This window comes from Colias croceus, chromosome 1 (assembly GCF_905220415.1).
Source record: "Colias croceus chromosome 1, ilColCroc2.1".
NCBI lineage: Eukaryota > Metazoa > Arthropoda > Insecta > Lepidoptera > Pieridae > Colias > Colias croceus.
This window is the reverse complement of record NC_059537.1, coordinates 4,378,568-4,398,333: the sequence shown is the minus strand read 5'-3', so window position 1 is coordinate 4,398,333 and position 19,766 is coordinate 4,378,568. Positions and strand designations below refer to the sequence as shown.

At 32.1% G+C, this 19,766-nt stretch overlaps 2 protein-coding genes across 11 annotated transcripts in view; one reads left to right on the top strand and one right to left on the bottom strand.

Annotated features, from left to right (window-relative positions):
• Nucleotides 1–1,415: 1,415 nt before the first annotated feature.
• Nucleotides 1,416–19,766, bottom strand: part of LOC123703582 (solute carrier family 12 member 4) — a 289,109-nt gene continuing 270,758 nt past the window's right edge. For 8 of the 10 annotated variants that reach the window (XM_045651692.1, XM_045651753.1, XM_045651821.1 and 5 more), the window contains 20 exons: nt 15,792–15,862; nt 11,558–11,818; nt 11,165–11,350; nt 10,561–10,796; nt 10,334–10,487; nt 10,073–10,259; nt 9,835–9,991; nt 8,982–9,194; nt 8,714–8,893; nt 8,514–8,633; nt 8,233–8,426; nt 7,947–8,115; nt 7,656–7,845; nt 7,202–7,417; nt 6,997–7,104; nt 6,784–6,837; nt 5,851–5,994; nt 4,831–5,000; nt 4,414–4,553; nt 1,416–4,113 (listed from right to left, as the gene is read on the bottom strand). In XM_045651692.1, coding sequence (XP_045507648.1) covers nt 4,022–4,113; nt 4,414–4,553; nt 4,831–5,000; nt 5,851–5,994; nt 6,784–6,837; nt 6,997–7,104; nt 7,202–7,417; nt 7,656–7,845; nt 7,947–8,115; nt 8,233–8,426; nt 8,514–8,633; nt 8,714–8,893; nt 8,982–9,194; nt 9,835–9,991; nt 10,073–10,259; nt 10,334–10,487; nt 10,561–10,796; nt 11,165–11,350; nt 11,558–11,818; nt 15,792–15,862 — 3,242 coding nt within the window. In that variant the 3' untranslated portion in view covers nt 1,416–4,021. The remainder of the gene's footprint in view (nt 4,114–4,413; nt 4,554–4,830; nt 5,001–5,850; nt 5,995–6,783; nt 6,838–6,996; nt 7,105–7,201; nt 7,418–7,655; nt 7,846–7,946; nt 8,116–8,232; nt 8,427–8,513; nt 8,634–8,713; nt 8,894–8,981; nt 9,195–9,834; nt 9,992–10,072; nt 10,260–10,333; nt 10,488–10,560; nt 10,797–11,164; nt 11,351–11,557; nt 11,819–15,791; nt 15,863–19,766) is intronic. The other 2 variants (XM_045652347.1, XM_045652190.1) reach the window with 2 other exon arrangements.
• Nucleotides 9,251–9,841, top strand: LOC123704914 (tubulin polymerization-promoting protein homolog). Its single transcript, XM_045653444.1, has one exon. It carries the CDS (start codon nt 9,311–9,313, stop codon nt 9,815–9,817), a length of 507 nt encoding a protein of 168 aa, XP_045509400.1. The 5' UTR covers nt 9,251–9,310; the 3' UTR covers nt 9,818–9,841.

Genomic DNA, 19,766 nt, shown 5'->3' with positions numbered 1-19,766 from the left:
TACGTATGTAGGTGATATAAATTGCTATAATGGATAGTGGACATGTTAGGAAGGAAAGGTTTGTAAAAAAAAATAAAAGAGAAATATTAAATTTAACTAATTTATTATATTTATAACATTTTTCTTATTATATTCACTGTCTAATTTACTAGAATTATTATTTGAATAGGTATTTTAATAATTTCTTAGCTTATACAATCGAAGTAGACAATAATTTTGTTTCTGATAAAACACATCTTGCTATGTAGGTTAAAAATAAAGATACATTTGTATAAATTTAAGATTAAATAATATATCTAAACTGGTTAAGATAATTTAAGTAGGTACATAAATCACTGCTCTGTATATATTTTTTATTTTGAGTAGGTAACAAATAATAGTAGAGCTACTTAATAAGTAGGTAAATTAAATTAAAATAAAGACACCAAATGTTTATATAAACATAAATAGAAAAGAAAATTGAATTTGCTAGGATTATTAAGATGTAGACAATGGTATCTATAATTTGTAATAATTTGAAGTATGCAATTATTATCTACACAAGTTCATATATGAAAATGTAAGGTAATAACAGATTAGAATGGATCGATAACTAAAATGAATTAAAATAATTTTCTACCTTTGAAAAGTACAGATGTTTTAATATTCCATTTGAATATTATTTAATTTATAGCCAAATGTTGTATCACAGCGGCTCTAGCTTCTTCAATCTTGTTACCAAATGTAAAATATCTGTTTAAGTTGGCTCACAGCCTAAAATTTAATAAGTAAGTAATTTTAAATAATTTATTACAAGACACTCGACAGAAGTTCAATAGAATGTCGATATAACTACTACTAGGTACTATGTATGAATGAATTTACGAACACGAATTTCTTAAATTTGATTGAAAGGTTTAGATGTGCTTAATAAATTACCTACATCTATTAGTTTATTTACCTAGGTACCACTAACACGCTGCAATCAAAGCTTTTGTGAAACGCATAAAAGGTAATAAGTATCAGCTCCTTAATTTTTTTTAAGAAAACCAATTTATTGTTTTATAATTTAATGTAATTTGGCACACATATATGACACGACGTCATCCAAATTTTTATGAACTTTTCGTAAGGGTTGAACTTACTGTAGGGATTTTATAATGAATTTTTTATAGGGAATGGAATTTCTGATTCAAATGAAACGCATTATTTTTGCATGTCATTCGTCATCTTATAGGATAGATATATATATATAGTAATAGTACATTTTTCATGTTTATATGCTGAATACATAGATATATTTTATTTTGAATGCTTTAATAAATTTTAGAATTTATTTCATAGATATTTTAATATAGTTAGATAGTATTATCTACATTTTAAGATATTATATTTTCATCACCAGACTTAAAATCAAGATATCTAAATAAATTTGTTTGTATGTTTAAAAATATCACTAAGTGATAAAATAATATAACAGTATACCTATTTCACTTTAAAATAATATAATTTTCTTTGCATAAATATTATGTACTTAATTTTATTAAGTGATTGTTGATTAATTTCTTTATACCCTTTTATTCAAAAGATCACACTGCTATCACTTTATCAAGGCGAAGTGCATAAGACGCAGTTTAAGAGCAATCGCTTAACCATCCGAATATTCACTATCAAACCATCCACGAATAATCTCTATATAATTCGAATAAGTTTAGCAAGTAATTTCATATATTAAATTTGTGTTTCTGTATTATATTATACTGTTGTATCATTCATAAGCATTCAAGATAGATACATAGTTGGATTAAAATAGTTCGCTTGTCAATAAACGAATCAGTCCTATCTCATAATACTGTTCTTAGCCAATTCATTTGATTTATATATTCATTTTTTTAACTAAAAGAAGCTTAGATAAGCAAAAAATCAAAATTTTTTACTTTCCTAATATTGTTGCAATAAATTTAGCTAATAATAATTTAAATTATCTTTCCTTTATCGATATTTATTTAGTTAGATCTAAAACGAACAAAAACAAACAATTGATTTATTTTAAACAAATTTGTTAATGTAATTTATGATCTGTCATGTACGTATATATACGAACTAAATTTAGATTTTGATTTATGAAAGCAATTATTTTGAGTGAATGTGTAATTTGTTCTATCTCTAATTTGCAAGTGAGAAAGGGATAAAGGCCCTCACTCACACACCATTGCTATGAATACGATTTCTACTCAACAAGTTAAAAGTGATATCATGCACTAGTTCTTATGTCTATTATTCGCTTGAATCTAAACAACTAGGATCTCAAAATTTCAAACACATTTAATATGATTAAAAGTACGTTCTTACGATCTAATTATTTTACAACACCGATACCTATTTGGCAGTCATCTAACACTCTTCGCACTTATGAATGCTTACTAATTATGGTGTTATAGAAATCAAATTGACAATTTTTTCATATAGATATTCCAATGTGTTGAAAGTTATTTGGCATTGCCACATTCGAATTAACTTCGAATTTAATACTGCCAGCAGCGATTGTTTTCTATGAAGTAGGAAGATATTTATATCTATAGATACCTTATAGAGAAGCAATTAGTGCTTTTGGAACACTTCTGAATAGATCTTAATTCAAAATATTTACCTATATTTAGGAAAGATGTGGAATGTTTTGATATCGCATTTCTGTTAGAGTTTACTTAAAGTATATAAAAAGAGTAATTCTTTAACCTTACAGTTACTTATATATCATAATATTAGAATACAGTTATGTTTATCAGATAATTCAAATTCACTTAAGCTAAATTATAATTTTCGCTTACAACTAGAAGATATTTCGCCATTAATGAATAAGGTACAGATGACAAAACATTATATAAACGATCACAGTAAGAAATCTTCTAACTACGCGAATGTGCGCAAAACGTTTACGAGTTTAAATACTAAAGTTACAGTAAGTATCTAAATGAAAGGTAAACCCTTCCATTATAAGATTTTCAATACACTTCTTCACTTTAATCCTGCTATTGCAATAGCAACTATTTGTGTCTCGTCATAATTTCAAACTTCAAATAAAGTAATACAATTTTATAGAAAATCATCGGAAATGACTAGATGAAAATTTAATCCAATCACCTACGAGTCGTTCCGGTTCAATAAAATTTCACTTTCAGTCCAAAGATTATTTTAAAGTTGAGCAGACGTCGAATATCTTATGAAAGAAATTACTATTTACATTAAATTTTACAGAATCCGCATAGTTTGTATATTCTAAATCTATAAAATAGCTATGCTTAACATCCATAGAAAAAATAAAGTAGAAGGATAAGTATAACAACCGTAAAATTAAAAACGATATGGCATATCTGTAACAAAGATATATCTACGCTCTCAGCTAGTCTATGACGAAACGAACTTAGAACTACCGATCTAAGTAAGGCTCTTCGTTAGAATAAGTCCGTTAATTTAATACATAATATACTATACAACAGTGAATAAACTTCAAAAATAATCGTCCTATGTGTCAAATATAACAAAATTTACATCTAATGTAATATTGTAGTAGTCATAAGAAAAATGCAAGTGTCCGATCGATTCATACCGTCGTAGGTGGGGGGTATATATTTTCACACACACACACACACACACACATAAAATTAAAAAATATTTACTTCATATTATGGGCATTGAATCAGTAGATAACTTTTGTTTTCATTAGTTAACATTTTCGGTCATCATGTCGCGGTCGTCTCAATATTCTCTATCGATTGGACACTTGCGATATTTTACTAAACAATTACATTCTTCGAAACATAAGCCGAAGACGAATGCGATAGTTTTGTTATACACTCGAGTATATAACGTCCAAACCATCCAAACAATACAACCAATAGTGTAAAAGTCACATATTTTTTCTTGAAGTGTCATGATTCGTGCCGTGTAAAAGTTCCTAAAAACGTACGTAAACGCAATGTCCTAAAAGTCGCACGTAATGTAAAATATTGCCTTTTTGTGTCAAGAGAAGGAGGCAGGTCATTCACGAGTAGATTGTGATGACCTCCCTTCCACCGCCACGCACCATCAACACCTTTTCCAGCCCCTCTGTCAACACCTCCAGGAATTCCATATCTATGAAAATAAAAATACATTATTTAATTCCAAAGGTCATTGTAAATCTTTTTCGGCGTAATTAAGCTGTGAAGAAAATATGTTACAAATATGTAGATACATTTTTAACTTTTTATTAACGTAAGTATGAAGCGAAATATTTCTCCTATATTTTCTATCAAAAGCACAATCTTGTGATGTCAATTAAATCCCACTCAACTTTATGTATCCTTTATTACGTAAATCCTGATTAACGTAGGCGACATTCACAATCCACCCACACTCTTTCTAATTTAAGTAAATCTATACATAGTAACTTACAGTTAGATTCTCTCTCCAGCTTAGTGTCACGAGGAGGTCCGGGCAGGTTCAGTATGACTAGTTGTGCGTCATGAGACCGCGACACGATCACTTCATTCAGCTTCACGGCTGTGTGCATGCGACGTACCGTGCCTTCGTCACTGGAATTAGCATAATTTTAAGGATAGATTATTCGATGTTATTTTATATTTTCTTGCTTTTTCACAAACAATGAAAAATAAAAAAGTATTTAATAACAGGTATCTAGTTTTACCTACCTAAGGTATCTTCTGATGTAGTTGAAGTTAAGTACTAAGTTATATACACATCAATTGTACACATTGATGCAATTGTACGATATACATATGATTAGCTTGTGTTTCTAGTTTCAGAAAATCAAGAAAATGAAGAAATATTAAGTAAATGGTTTCAACTTACGGTGTAATATTAGGCAAATTAGGTTTAGGATTGAGCGCGTCTCCGTTGGCGTTGCTGTCTTTCTTCTCGGCGTCCAGGGGCGGCGAAGGAGCTCCCTCACACTGTGAGTTTTCATCGGACGAGTCCCACATTGAATCAATTATGTGCAACAAACTACTTCGAAAGTCGTCCTATTTAGCGCCAATAGTCGATCCGTTTCAATATGACCGTTTCGTTCATTTCATTGTTTGTTGAGCGCCGCGGGGTTGCACATAATAGATTCAAGGCGAATGAAACACGGGATGTCATATATTATTTAAATTGCATATCGATAGCTGACTACGAACATCAAAACATTCATTCCTACTGTGTGAAATGAAACAAAGAAAAGTGAATAAATTAACGTGAATGAATCAAACATATGACCACCGTGTGTAAATTCGCTAGGACCCGCTATTAAATATGGTGATGATTAAATCAAAACATTAAATAAATATAATAATGCTGTGCATGCTAATGATGTAAGTGCAATATTTATAGAAAACAGTGATGATACTTAAAATAAATTTGCACTTGCAACATTAGTATATGAAATCCTTATAAAACATGTGACTGAAATATAAGGATTTACATTTAGTAGGTATAAGCATGAAAAATGTGCAAAATCAATTCCATATAGAAGGTTCCCTTGTCATTCGGAGTAGGTATCTCACTTTTCGTTCGAGAGCATTTAAGTATGGACATCGAATTTGATTGTAAACCAATTGTACTCTCGATATAATTGACAAGTGACCTCATAAATGTGACTATATCCTAAATAACATCGATTATTGTATCTATGCTGATATTCATTTATAAAATTCTTTAAAAAATCCTTGAATCTCAAACTCTCCATACTTAATAATTATAATCAATACGAACTTGAGTAAATTTTATTGCACTTTTAATTGTAACCTTTAAAAGGACACCATTTTTACTTTTGTTTTATTCAGAATCTAAACTTACGGTATATTTTAAGTAGGATAATAGAAAGATATTCACCTTGTCGTCAGTGTCTTTCTCATCGCTATCAGCTAGAGGTGGTGAAGGTGCGTCGTTCGGATTGGGTTCGCTACCGGGTTCCGCAAATCGTACTTTGCTTGCTGTTTTCACGTCAGCATGGTGGTGGTCTACTATAGCTTGTACCTGGGCAGAAACAATTTCATTTAATACTACTATAACTATGATAACATTTTGACAAGGTTTGGTTCGGGCAATGGTCCTGTGTGCAATGCTGTGGGCAGGGTAAGCTCTGATTGTATTGATATTGGAATATATAAAGAAGGAAAAAATAACAATTTTAAATCATATTCTAATAAATGATTTTAGTAATACATAAATAAAATAGTAAAGATTCTTACAGTAAATTTATATAAAAATTATACTTCTAACAACACCAACAACATTTGAATGTTCGTTCATTAAATATTGCTTGAGAGTTGAGTTATATTTGAAATTTGTTTCTGTTGATAACATATACAAATACACATATACAATATACATGTCATATAGTATTAAGACGAACACATAGGCGTTGTTTTTATTAAATAAAATTATTATTTATATTAAGACATTCTATTTCTAAACATTTATATTATAGACATATAGACAAGATCAAAATAAGCAAACATTTAAAGCAGTCTGTGCGTTGCAATATTTAGTATATAAATCGCGAATCCATAAATGGGGCTACGTGACGGTGTACATGAAAGATGGGGCAATTTCTCATAACAAGGATAGTAAAGATGATCCTATAAGTAAGAAATATAGAGAATAAGCACATTGAAAACAAGTATTTACACATCCATTTGAAATAATGATTATCTCAAAATCTAAATTCATTAATGACATAGAACAACTAATGATAATGTAAAATTCTAAAATGCATAATCATAAGAAGTGGCCTTGATTTAGGGTAGAAAGCGTCCATTTTACCAGAGGCAACTTCTCCTCAGCGTTTTGTTCACGATAGTCCACCAAATTTTGCATCTGTGTTAGCAGCGACAGATAAATGAGAATTAGTCGAGTGTCACAATATATATAGAGTTATCACAGGTTCACAATTATAGCAAGTTTATGTTAGCTTTAGCTATATATAATTCGTGAATACAATGTGAGTTGAATAATAATTGATTGTAGTATATTTACCATGCCCAAAGTTTCCTTCTTGTTAAGTCTGAGTTCCCGGAGCATTTGGTTTCGTTGTTCCATCATCAGGGTTCGTTCGTATGTATAAGCAGAGATATCACTGTCGGTCTGTTATTAAAAGATATTGATTATAAAAATGTACATGAGAATAAATAGAAATCATAATTTTAATAAATTAATTTGCTGTAGAGTTAACATAGCTTACCATTTCTACAACTTCGACTTCAGCTTCCAAACGTAATTGGTAAAGGAACATCTTAAGATCTTTTTTCATCTGTATAGAATTGTCTTCCATTTGAGCTACAGTGAAAATTCGCATTTTACAATTCTTCCATGTTCGGTGTTGTTTTAGCAAGAATGGCAACAGCATTAGCATGCCTCCATCATGGACGATCCACCAGATATCAATATTACCCGAAACCTATAAAAAAGTATTAAAATATTATTGAAAATAAACGTATATTTATTCGTTAGTTTTAGCTAAATTAGTTTTACAGTGATCAGGGTGATCACTGATCACCCTTCCGTTAACGAAGTTTTTAAATGCAATGAGAATTGAGTTATAGACCGTTCCAATTTTTAGAGATGTTCATTAAAGAAAAAAATGGTAAAGAAACTATATTATAAAATAATAATTATGTATTTGTTTTAATACATACTTTTTCAGTGGAATCAGGGAAGAAGTTAATTCCTTTAGGAACGAGCATAGCCATCCTTGCAGCAGTTACAGCTCGTACAGTATGCAAGAAAACGTGCCAAGTGCGATCGTCCTCAGACTGTCTCCAGCCGTACGGCCAGCCAACGATTACAGTGTTTGGTTTCAGACCTCCTAGACCAGTTGTTTGGACACTAAAATGAAAAGTAAAATATTTTTCCAGTTCTTGATTTGTATATAGGACTGAATTTTTGAAAGATTTGATGTTAAAATGTTATTGTATAAGGTTACTTACAAATGGCTAAGTCCATCAGCAATACTATGAGCCACTAGAACATCAGTAAAACCTTTAACTTTTTCTTCTTCCATGCATTTACGCAAGTTCTGCTTTGCTGTAGATGCTTCTCCAGCGCGTCTTGTAAAATCTCCACCAAGTACGGATACACATACAGCCAAACCTTTACCTATAGAATAATATTGGTTAGTTGATACATATACAGAGTTATTAAAAATTAAAATACCCCATATACAGAGTATATGGGGTATTTTAACATATTTCAATAATATAATCAGGTCCTTACCAGCTTTAAGCTGACTGGCAAAAGCGAGCATTTTCCGATACTTCGGGTTAAGATCATCGTTTAATTTGGCAAGTACCAAAACTTGAGGGCGCCAATTCTTAGTGTGTGGAGGACCTTCTTCAAGACGCAGCAGAGAATAACGAGCGGCAGATAATGCTAAACCACGAAGACCATCACCCCATTCCTTCTCAGCTCTAAATATAAAGTAAATTCGATATATTAACTTTTAATTAATTTCTTAAAACCAAATATAGAATAAAACGATTCAAATTAGATCATACCCGCGATATTCGATGTATTTATAGATAAGTCCAGCCATACCCATTGCAATAAGAGCGTAGAACCATGACGTCATGAACATAATTGAAATGCATAGCGTAAGACCGGCTAATGATAGAGACCTGTTCAAATAAAAATAAACTCATGATAGTACGGTCATTTTACAAATTAAATCAATGTGGTAAAAATTATATTTACTAACCAGTGATAGTATTTGAATCTTGGTCGCCAATTAGGTGTCTTCAGTAACGTTTGAAGAGCACACGCCAAATTGACAAATCCGTAGCACATAAGGAAGAACATGGATAGCAGTGGAGCCAAGATGTCAACGTTTCCGAGTAGAATACCGCATTGGCATATAAGCATCGTGAGTAGCAGGGCACTAAAAATATACAAATAAATTAAAATGCATTATATCTTGGTTTTGGATGCATTCATAATTTTGTATCAGATAAGTAACAAATATTTACCGAGTGGGTTCACCTCTGCTAGACGAAACTGCAAATGGTGCAAGGAATGGTATGATTTCATCTTTGGCAATAGCTTGCAGTAACCTCGGCGCACCGGTTAAAGACTGCAAACCAGCTCCCAATGTTGACAGGAAAGATCCAATCAAAATTACCCATTGGTTTGGCCAGGCCATATTAGCTACAACAAGTTTCCCGCCAATGGACTGGCCAAATCTATAAAAAATAATAATGAAATAAATTTCATCAAAATCTAGATGGTTCTTATTATTTTCAAATAAAATAGCAAATTTATTTAGTTTTTTATAAACGTTGTATTTCATTAAATCAGAATGGTGGATAAGCTCAATAAACAAATAGTTCTCGAATCTGCTTTCAAAGGATACGCGAAGTTTGGAAATTCTAAGAGTGATGGGAGTCAAATAACATTAACCAACATTGACAAATGGTTGAAAGAAGTTGGTATTATTGACGGAAAGAAAGTTTCGACTACTGATACAGCTATCTTATTTCAGAGATTTAAGTCTAAAACGATTGACTTCAAGCAGTTCATGATTTTTATAGAAAGTTTAGCTAAAGAGTGCAAATTAAATGTTGACGACTTAATAGGTAAATTATCCAAGAGTGATGTCCCTGGTACTTCAAGAGCGACTCAAGTGGAAAATTCAAATATTGTAAGCCGTATGACAGATACTTCGAAGTATACTGGTTCACATAAAGAACGGTTTGACAAACAGGGAAAAGGTAAGGGAAAATCAGGGAGAGAAGACACATCTGCAAATACGGGCTACGTGCAAGGATATAAACATAAAGATACATATGATAAAAAGAAGAAATAAACAGAACATTAACTTACTTGTCGCGAAGTAACAAATTATCGACAGTTCCAGCGAATAATAAAACACAGGATAAATAAACCGTAGAAGTGGTCAGAATAGCGCATATGGTACCAATAGGTATACTTTTCTGAGCGTCTGCTAAATCTCCGGAACGGTTAGAACCAGCCATAATACCTGGAAAAATATTTAAATTGTATTGAGATTGTAAAATATATATTATCATAAAAAATACTAAATACTAGTTTATTTACGTACCAGTTACTGATGGAAAAAATATTCCAATCAAAATTGTAAAAGTAGTCGTACAATCGGCATAAATTTGATTGTATGTAGGGCGTTCCATTTGCTCTATATCATCAGGTTCCTTTCCATACGATATATATTGACCGATTTGTAGAAAAGAGTCTTGTAAGTTATCAAAGAAAACACCGCTTGCCAATCCCTAAAGAAAGGTAAAATTATTATTTGCTTGTAACTATAGAAGTTATTTAATTATTCGTAGTATCAATATTTTACCTTAATACCCTGAACGATGCTGACTTCATGCGTGTGATAGTAAGGATCACAAGTACCGTTGGGACAGAATATTTGTTCTAATTCACCACCCGGATCCTTAGAGCAGTTACTTATGTGAATATCTTTAAGCAGCCGTTTTCCAAGCACGCACATTCTATAAATAAAAGCACATTAAACTTTAAATTGTAGTCCACACTTGTAATGCAAATGTATGATATGTTACGTACTGAAGTTTATCGTTTCCGTTGAAGTTCACGAATATTCCGACATACACAGCAGTTATTGAGAGAATTACGCAAGCGAGTGCGATGGTTGCAAACTTGTTCACAAATTTCACTCCAACGAACACCACCATTCCCATAATCAATAGTAATCCAGTTCCATAAACTCGGAAGTTGTTATACATAGCCTCAGGATCCTTTGTAAAATCTCCGAAGATTGACATCCAAGGCGCCATATACGTCTAGTTAACATATGGTGTGTTATTAATGATGATTATTGTAGCATTAATTAATTTGACTGCGCACATGCATTTAGTTGCCTAATTGTATCATATTAGAGAGATTGTGGTACATAATTATCAAGTCTGGTTGAGCAATCAATATTCACGACTGCACACGCGACAATTAAATGTACTAATGTATTTTCAGTTACAGTTAATTAAGACCAACCAATGCAAATTAATTCAAAGGCGGTTAATATTATTCTTTTCATTTATACTCAAAAGTAACATAAATAGAGAAATATTATTATGTAATAATAGGAAAAAACTAAAACAAACGGTGTTTATATTGTTAAAAAAATAGATTTATGAGAAATAATTCTACTTACTAGGACGATTTCTACAGCACCAACGATGTACATGGCTGCAGCGAGCGTAGTCCCCGTATAGAAGAGCATTCCCACTGCACCACCACATTCTGGACCCAGAGACCTTCCGATCATGAAGTAAGACCCGCCTGCAGGTACCACGCCGTTCGTTGCAATAGCGGACATAGATATCGCGGTTAACATTGTCTGAAAATGAAAATTTTAACGTACTCAAATTTTTTTTTTTGATATTTATTAAATAAAAGTGTAATAAAGTAAGATAGATAAGGGTGAGAAGTTGAAAATTGGAACTACATCTGCCAACAAATTGCTCTATCGTTTGGCAGAGAATGTAACATAATTGAATAATGTCCTAGAATTAATTGCCTTCTAAAACAAAGATCTATAGCGTACCGTGCAGCAGCAAGTAAGTACAATCAGGAATCCTTGTATAGCACCAGCTGTGCCAACAACCCAGGTCAGACGGATGAAGAGGATAACGCCAAAAATGTTCTGGATACAGGGTAAGTAGACGCCGATGAGGGTGCCCATGCGAGCGGGGGGAGCAGGTTTCGGCGCATCGGGGTCGGCGGCGGAGGCTGTCGGTATGGTGTTGGAGTAGTCAGCCAGGGAACTGAGAAATGTAGCTGCTCGGGGTCGGTCTTCAATCTCCTCCTGCAAAAAGTGTCTGGTTAATTGGTTTCAAAAAATGTTTCAGCATCGTGTTTTATATATTTACATAGTATTTTGTGCTCTACTGGCTCTTAGTGATTCTAAAATGTGTTTTTAAGAAGACATACAGATATATGATGAAAAAACTTATATTCTTATGGGAACGAATACATTTTTTCGTTAAAATGAAATTGTACAATATATTTAAAGTTTCTTAGCATACTGAGAATTACTCTACTACAAAGATTAAGAATATAAAACTGGGGCAGCAAATTTAATATCTTTTGCAATCCCATTCATCTTAGACACTATTTCAGGGAAAATCGTTTAAAATTCACTGACGAGTTTGAAGCCTATTGTAAAAGATCTGTTACAAAAAACAAATCGACTTTCCCACAAATGTATTTAAATTTGGGCCAATAAATGTGATGAGAACGGAAGATTCCTAATTTTATTGTACAAGGAAAACCTTTAAAGAACAAGCTAAGTTGTTTTATGTAGGCAGCGCTGGTTTCAATTTCCCTGTGTGTAATATACACATACTTGAACAAGATTCACCCAATGCCGAGTCGAAAAGCGCTCTTCTTTTATTCAGGTGCCATTCGCAGCGTTCGTGAGAAATACGTGAGTGTACTCACAGACTTCGCTATTGATGAATGTTTTCCCGACAATTTTAGATGTATAATGCATCGAACGGTAATATGCTGGGTATTTGTTTGAAACGTTCCTAGTATGTGTTTTAATGCAACAACTATTTTTATTGTGTTGTTGAAAACCAACATTTGTTACGCTATTTTTATACCATAGTAATAAAACCTATATTTAAAATAACTTAACTCACAAGTTTCCAAAAGATTATCAATTATCCCTAAATCATGACATTCTAAAACAATATTCAATACCACTCTCACATATTTTCGCTAAATATGAACTTTAAAGTTATTACTACATAATTATTATAAATATAAAGTATTCCTTGCTATTACGTTAACGGCACGATGAATGCCGTACTATTTTGTTATATCTTTAACACGTACGCGATAAGCTACATGTGTTGACGTGCAATTAGGTTCAGTTCATGTCGTCTAACGATGGCTCCCAATGTAGCTCATTACGGCACTGCTTCAGCGCTCGCCCAATTTGTAAACTCTGACCGACTCAATGGGCAATAGAAAACGACTGCAAGCTAAATTTACTGCATAAAATACAGCTATTTCAACATATTTGTCTTATCGTTATGGAACTAAATATTTGTCAATATGTATTATATGCTGATCAGTGTTGAAAATTGCAGTATAAGTGATTTAGATACAAAAAGGAAGTAATAGACGTGAAAAAAGGTCATTATTGAACTTAGCTTAGCACTAAATCTAAAACGGTAAATATTTGACCCGTCGGTTTGTAGGTTTAGGGTTTGTTTTCCATGTAAACAGAATTGGCAGTCTTGGGCTTGGCTGTACATAGAAGGTTCATTACCTACTAGTCAAACGAGTCAAACCTATCAGTGAATAAGATATGAAATAGACATTACGAGATGCATAAGTAAATTTACATAATTCTGCGGTTAGTGGGTCATAATTTGAAAGTATGGATGGTACATAATATTTAAATAGTTTTTGTAGTGTTGCATGCAACTTGCAGATTTCATAGTTAAATCTGCGTTTTAAATTTATCTTTAAGTTGTATACTAATTCTGTTATCAATTAAAAACTTAAAATAGTACTACGTACTAGATTTAGGATAACTTCATATAATAAGTAGCAACCGCTACGTGACAAAAATGTATTTAGAAATAAATAGAATATAACATATTATGTAGAGTATTTATATTAGTCCTCAAAGGCCTTTGATGTGAGTTTCCAGGAAAAAGGTCATAGTGTAGGTTTTGGGTTATTACATTCCCATTGAGAACTATACATATAATAAATCTGTAGAAGGGTCAATTCTGTACATTGAAAATATTGAAAAAATAAATAGCAGGGGGTGTTACTGGATCGATACCAAACCCAAATATGTGATTAAAAAATTTTTTGTCTGTCTGTCTGTCTGTCTGTCTGTCTGTCTGTATGTGAAGGCATCACGTGAAAACTAGCGGTTCGATTTCGATGAAACTTGGTATAATTATACCTTATTATCCTGGGCGTAAAATAGGATACTTTTTATCCTGGAAAAATACGTAGAAAAAAATTAATCTTAATATTTCCGTTTTATCCATAGACGTTGTTCCGTAGAACCGCGAACATACGTTGCGTATTATTATAGGCCTAGCCGTATTTGGGAATTGGGTCCAATAGATATTTATATGATGTTATTGACAGAGGTACTCAAAATGGAGAAATAACCATCCACGCGAAGACCGACATCCGCGCGGACGGAGTCGCGGGCGGAAGCTAGTTGAGAATAAAAATAGTGTTGTTTTAAGACGAGACGAGAGAGCGGTCGCTTTGAACACGCTTTGCTATAACGAAATTAAATGTAGAGAAAAATGTACTGGAACGTGTAAACATTTTTATGTTTATATTATGCCGCGTTGCGGTGTATTTTCTTTTATTCTTTTACATACATGTCGTAATATGTTTGTGGAATGTGTGTGCTACATCAAATATGTGTATTACTAACACCAACTATAAAAATCAACTATGTTATACAATTATATAATATTCAGAACAACACAGAGTTATGTAATGTTTGTACTTCATAATCATAAAGCAAAAATAACAAAATCAAAGGTGCGCATAAATTAATGAAGATATCGCGCATTCAAGATGGCTTGACCTCAAACGTTCCTTTTTATTGACGAAGCACTTGAGCGGCCTTCCGGCGATAGCCGACCTCCAATAGAGGGTGCTTTGACAATCTATCGAGGCCGATCGCCTCTGTAGACTATACAAACAACCGTAGCAGGTAAACGAGTGGCTTTAATTAAACTTCCGAACTGATACTCACTCTTAATTACGCTCGCCCGTAATCCAATAATGTACACAGAGTTCAGCCTCTAGCATTTTTATGTTCATTAAAACGCCAACGTTTTCATTTTCTTCACGCTCCGTAGGTTACGTAATTTTCTTGGTAAATAGATAATTTTAACTTTTATAGCGGACGGCTTGACCGGCAACTTTTATTTAATAATTAACAACTCCGTTTAAAGGTCGTGCCGAGGTATAAAGAATTTACATCTTTTTTCATTTATAAAGGCGGGTTCAAGTTCGTAATTGAAGTTTTAAATTAGTTTTCTCATATTTAATAACACGTTGAAATTTTGTTTTACGAAACTTAATTAAATGAAATCTAATAAAGTTTACTTTTAATTCAACGCCGCTTAATATAATATGTATATTGAATTGAAATTATTTAAAACTTGTTTTCGCTTACGTTAACAAAGCTTGAACTTTGATTTTATACAGGATTAATATTAAATGTCGTAAACAGCGATGAAAAATGGGAAATAGAGTGGAAAAAGATGAGACATCAACAAGGAATTGAAGTGCTTTGCTACGATGCAGATGTCGGTTACAGCGCTACGAGTGCTACGGACGCCATGGATCGTAGCGAGCACGTAGTCTGAATCGATTTCAATAAAGCGCTCGATTTATTTCGATTCCGTCTCGAACGTAATACGTTCCTTAAATTGGCTTTCGCAAACGTTATTTGGATGCCGTCTACTCCAATATCCCTGATTACGCGATTATATAATTTTAAACTCGTATTTTCATGTTTAGAACGAAATTTACAGTTATGATAAAATTGTTGTATATATTTCTGGAGTGGTACATTATTCTAACTAAACGCAATTTGTTTTATTTGAAACAAATTGTGAGCATGCATTGTGTTGTGCGAATTAAGTATACATACATGTGTAATCGTACTGCTCAATCTAAAATTGAGTACTATTTTATGAACGAGTCTATTATATGAGAGAACAAAAATAATTAATTTGGTATACATATAATTCGATAAAAATATTAAAACCACTTACGTGATAGAGGTAAAGATTGGTGTCGCAGCATTTATCCTTTTCTTTTGGCAGGCCATGGTCATCAGTGTCACCTGTAATTATAATACTTTGTTAATTTTAGTGCTAGTGTTATTTATGTAATCTCCTTAATTATTGAATCACACGAGAATTCCTAAATAATAATTATCCCGAAACATAACTCACAGTACAATATAAGCTATTTCTTATCTTTAACTACGCTATAGTGGATTGGCTTGTGAGAGTTTAATTAATAAACTTAATACAATCATCATGCTTAGCTAGCTAAATGCTTCATTTGTTCTTCGTTTTAGTTTGAACGAGTAAAGGTACCATATATAGATATAATTATTGAAGTAAATAAAGCTAGGAGTAAGCATTAATTTGCTTTTATTAAAGCTGTGATTATACTGTTATTGGGTAAGGTTAAAATTCCAATCTATTACGCTTGACTGCATTTCGATTTGAACGCAATTATCTCAAATTGCTTTAAAATCGTTGTAAATATGTCACTTTTATTTACACTTCAATTAACAAATACTATAACGTCAATATGTAATTTATATTTTATATTATGTAGTGGGCTGGAGGTAAAATATCCTTATTTCATAATACCCAATATTTGATTTGCATCTGAACTGTTTATTATACTGACAGGAAATATCGTCTCCCCTTCTGAATGTATTTTAAAGTAAGATTAATTTGGTTTCAAAACGAAACTCATTAAATAGAAATTATCATTTCCGAAAATGCTTTGATGAGATATATATTTATTGCCAATTAACACTAGTACAAGTAATAAAAGAAAATAAAGAGTATATATATAGATTGTACTATAAATAGAAAGAATATTAAACCAATTTAGCTGTACTATAATCTATACTAATATTATAAAACCGCGGAGCACGGCTAGTGTGTAATAAAACGATACCCTTTTTTAATGTAATGCTTTATATTATTGTATAATTAACCTCAAACAATTCGTAAGAACAGTAAGCCAAACTAAAAATAGCCCCGTTTATCTTGATAAATGGAAGTTGAGAAGTGTGACCACCGTGATCGATATGGGTATAGAGTTTTGAACTCAACGCAGTTGGGAAAGTTCCCTCTAAGTCGTGGGCGGGAGTCTGGACCACACTGGAACATCGGTACAAGTAGGTCGTATTTATAGAAAAACTTTAAGCCGCTCTGAGCCGGGCTCTGCTCCACATTTCTGAGTGTTTCTTTTAGCAACAGCTGTGATATTATGTTAGTGTAATATAATTGTTATGGCCGCATGAAGTTTTATTACATTGTATGAAAACTTGTTTAGTATTGCTAGAAAATTTTTAATACTGTTGCCGCTTTACTATTTTTTTAGTAAAAACAATATATTCCGCAGCAGCTATATGTTTAACCAAATGCTTAAATAAATGTTAATACCTTTTTCTATAAATTTCGTATTCAAATTGGATCCCGTTCATCATCATCAGTTATAAGGGTATAACCCTATTTGCTGATGATATGTGCACATTTATTCATTCCTCAAATCTCTTATCTGCAGGAGACACACTGAATGGTTATGATTTATTACGCAAAAAAATCCATTAACTTCATAATAAGGCAATAAGTGGGTAACCCTGTAAATACATATTATATTAAGCACGTCAGATGTGAACCAAGATGAGAAGCTATTAATCACGATCAATCTTGGTACTTACAGCCGTGAGAAACGTTAGTCATGTAGGCGTGATTATTAACGCATTTACGCTGCTTTATTTGAATAATTCTTTAATATTTTTTATGAGGCCATTATATAATAAAATTGCTCATTCTGTTCCTGAAGTTGTATTATATGTATAGATCTTACGTAAAAATTTCGTCACGTTTCTGTTTCATTTTTAAGTGACCACTACGTCACAATACGTCATCGCTTGTTTTTCCATTCATTAATTATAAGCAAGTTTTCCTTATCTGACCCACGTAAATAAAAAAAAAGTTTATACTTTTGCCGCATGAAAAAGTTTTGAACTTTCTTTTATTAGTAATGCTAATTGTTTACTAAGAGGAATCATTTTGTCCAAATATGCGGGTAAATAATAAACAGATATAACACACGTAATCCATGCAGGTACTTGATTTCTAAATAAATTGAAACTTTATGACGATTTAGTTGTTACAATATAAAGTAACTCAAATAAAAAGCTGCTTTGTCAAATCATCACAGTCCGCATAGAGTAAATATTATAAAAAAAAATCCAAAACAAATCATACAGAAATATTAGCAAGTGCAATCATTTTATTGAACTTTGATGCAAAAAAAAAAACCGCTTTAATTCGAGCATTGGCGTTACGTCATTTGTTTCCATATGAAAAACAAAAGAGAACAAATAAAAGTTGGCGCTACAATCACGAGACTTGTCCGAATGTTTCAAACAATTCTGTATTGCGAATTGCGATGACTCGACCCGGGGAAAAATTGCGAAAACCATTCCAACGACCGCGGCGTGTAGTTAAAACTTTGATAATATGTTTTGGAATAACTTCATCGTAATAGAGCGATGTTGTAATGAAAAATATATTAAAATATTTTATATGGCTCAGATGTGCCTTTCTAAATAAATACTTTAATTTTATAAAACAAAATATTCATATTTTAGTATAGCTAAAATAATGCTAGATATGAAGGTTCCAATCCATTATGCGGTAAGGAGGGAATTGAATAAAATGCTATAAACAAAATGATTGAAATTTTTAATCTTACCCATCACTTACCAAAAAGAAATAGCATTAGTAAGATTATGTAATCAGATTGAGTTTCCAAACAAGAAGGCTCCACTCAAAATGATTGATCCGAGACAATATTTTGTTCTATTTCAATATCCACGTACAAAATAGATTTTTTCGTTAAAATTTATCCATGCAGTTATTGCGAGCGCAAGCTTTATTAAATTAATTATTTGGATTTCAATTTATTTATCAAAAACCTTACAGTATTCACGAGTGCGATTGATTTTATGTTATTAAATATAATTTAATATTTTACTGGAATGTGGAAAATTGTTATTGTAATATGTAGTTTTAGATCATTATTGTTATACTAGCTGTTGCCCGCGACTTCGTCCGCGATTAGGTCGTTTTTCGTCATTCGTCGTTTAAAAAAAATAAGTGTAACTTTATTTTAAAATGTTCTTAATTATTGTCTCTTATAAAATTTAACTACATTAAAATTGAACACTCTGATAAGAAAATCTTAAAATCTGAAGAAAACATGAATGAATGTGATTTAAATTCTACATTACTTAGTATCAAATAATAATCTAAAAAAACTGCATACATACGAATTAACCTGTTCTAAAATTTTGAAATGAGTTCAGTTATAAATTTGAGAAATATTGATTTCTTGTATTCCACTATTCGTTGTAGTCGAATACAAAATATATTTAAACAAACTTAGGTTGGCCTTCAGGCAAAAGGGATCCTATCAAATGGTAAACTTGACCTTGTATCTTAAAAGTAAGCATGAACGGACCTTCTGATAATTATTGAGCACCAAAGGATCATTTGAAACGCACTACTATAAGAGCGAATATTGTCTAATAACAGTTTACATTGCACCACAGAATACATAATAGTAGCTAAACGAATTGCACAGTATGTTCCTCTAAAAGTAGTCATTTTAAAGGTTCCGGTGTATCTTCAAACGAAAGCAGACTCGCCTTACTACACTTTAAAGCATTACAAAAAGAACATACTACGTTAATATCGCCTATACAGAAGATGATTTGTAATCAATTGTGAGGTTATAAGCAAACCCACTTTTATATTTGCCAGACCACACCACAGAATTCGTAGATTGTTTACCTCAAGACATGAACTATGACGAAATCTGTCTGCAGTAAGACGGGCCTCTCGCTATTCGTACGTTTCCAGAGACCGAATAGTTTCAATTCTTAATCTTTCATTAAACAAACTTATTAATCGTTCTTGTCTCATATA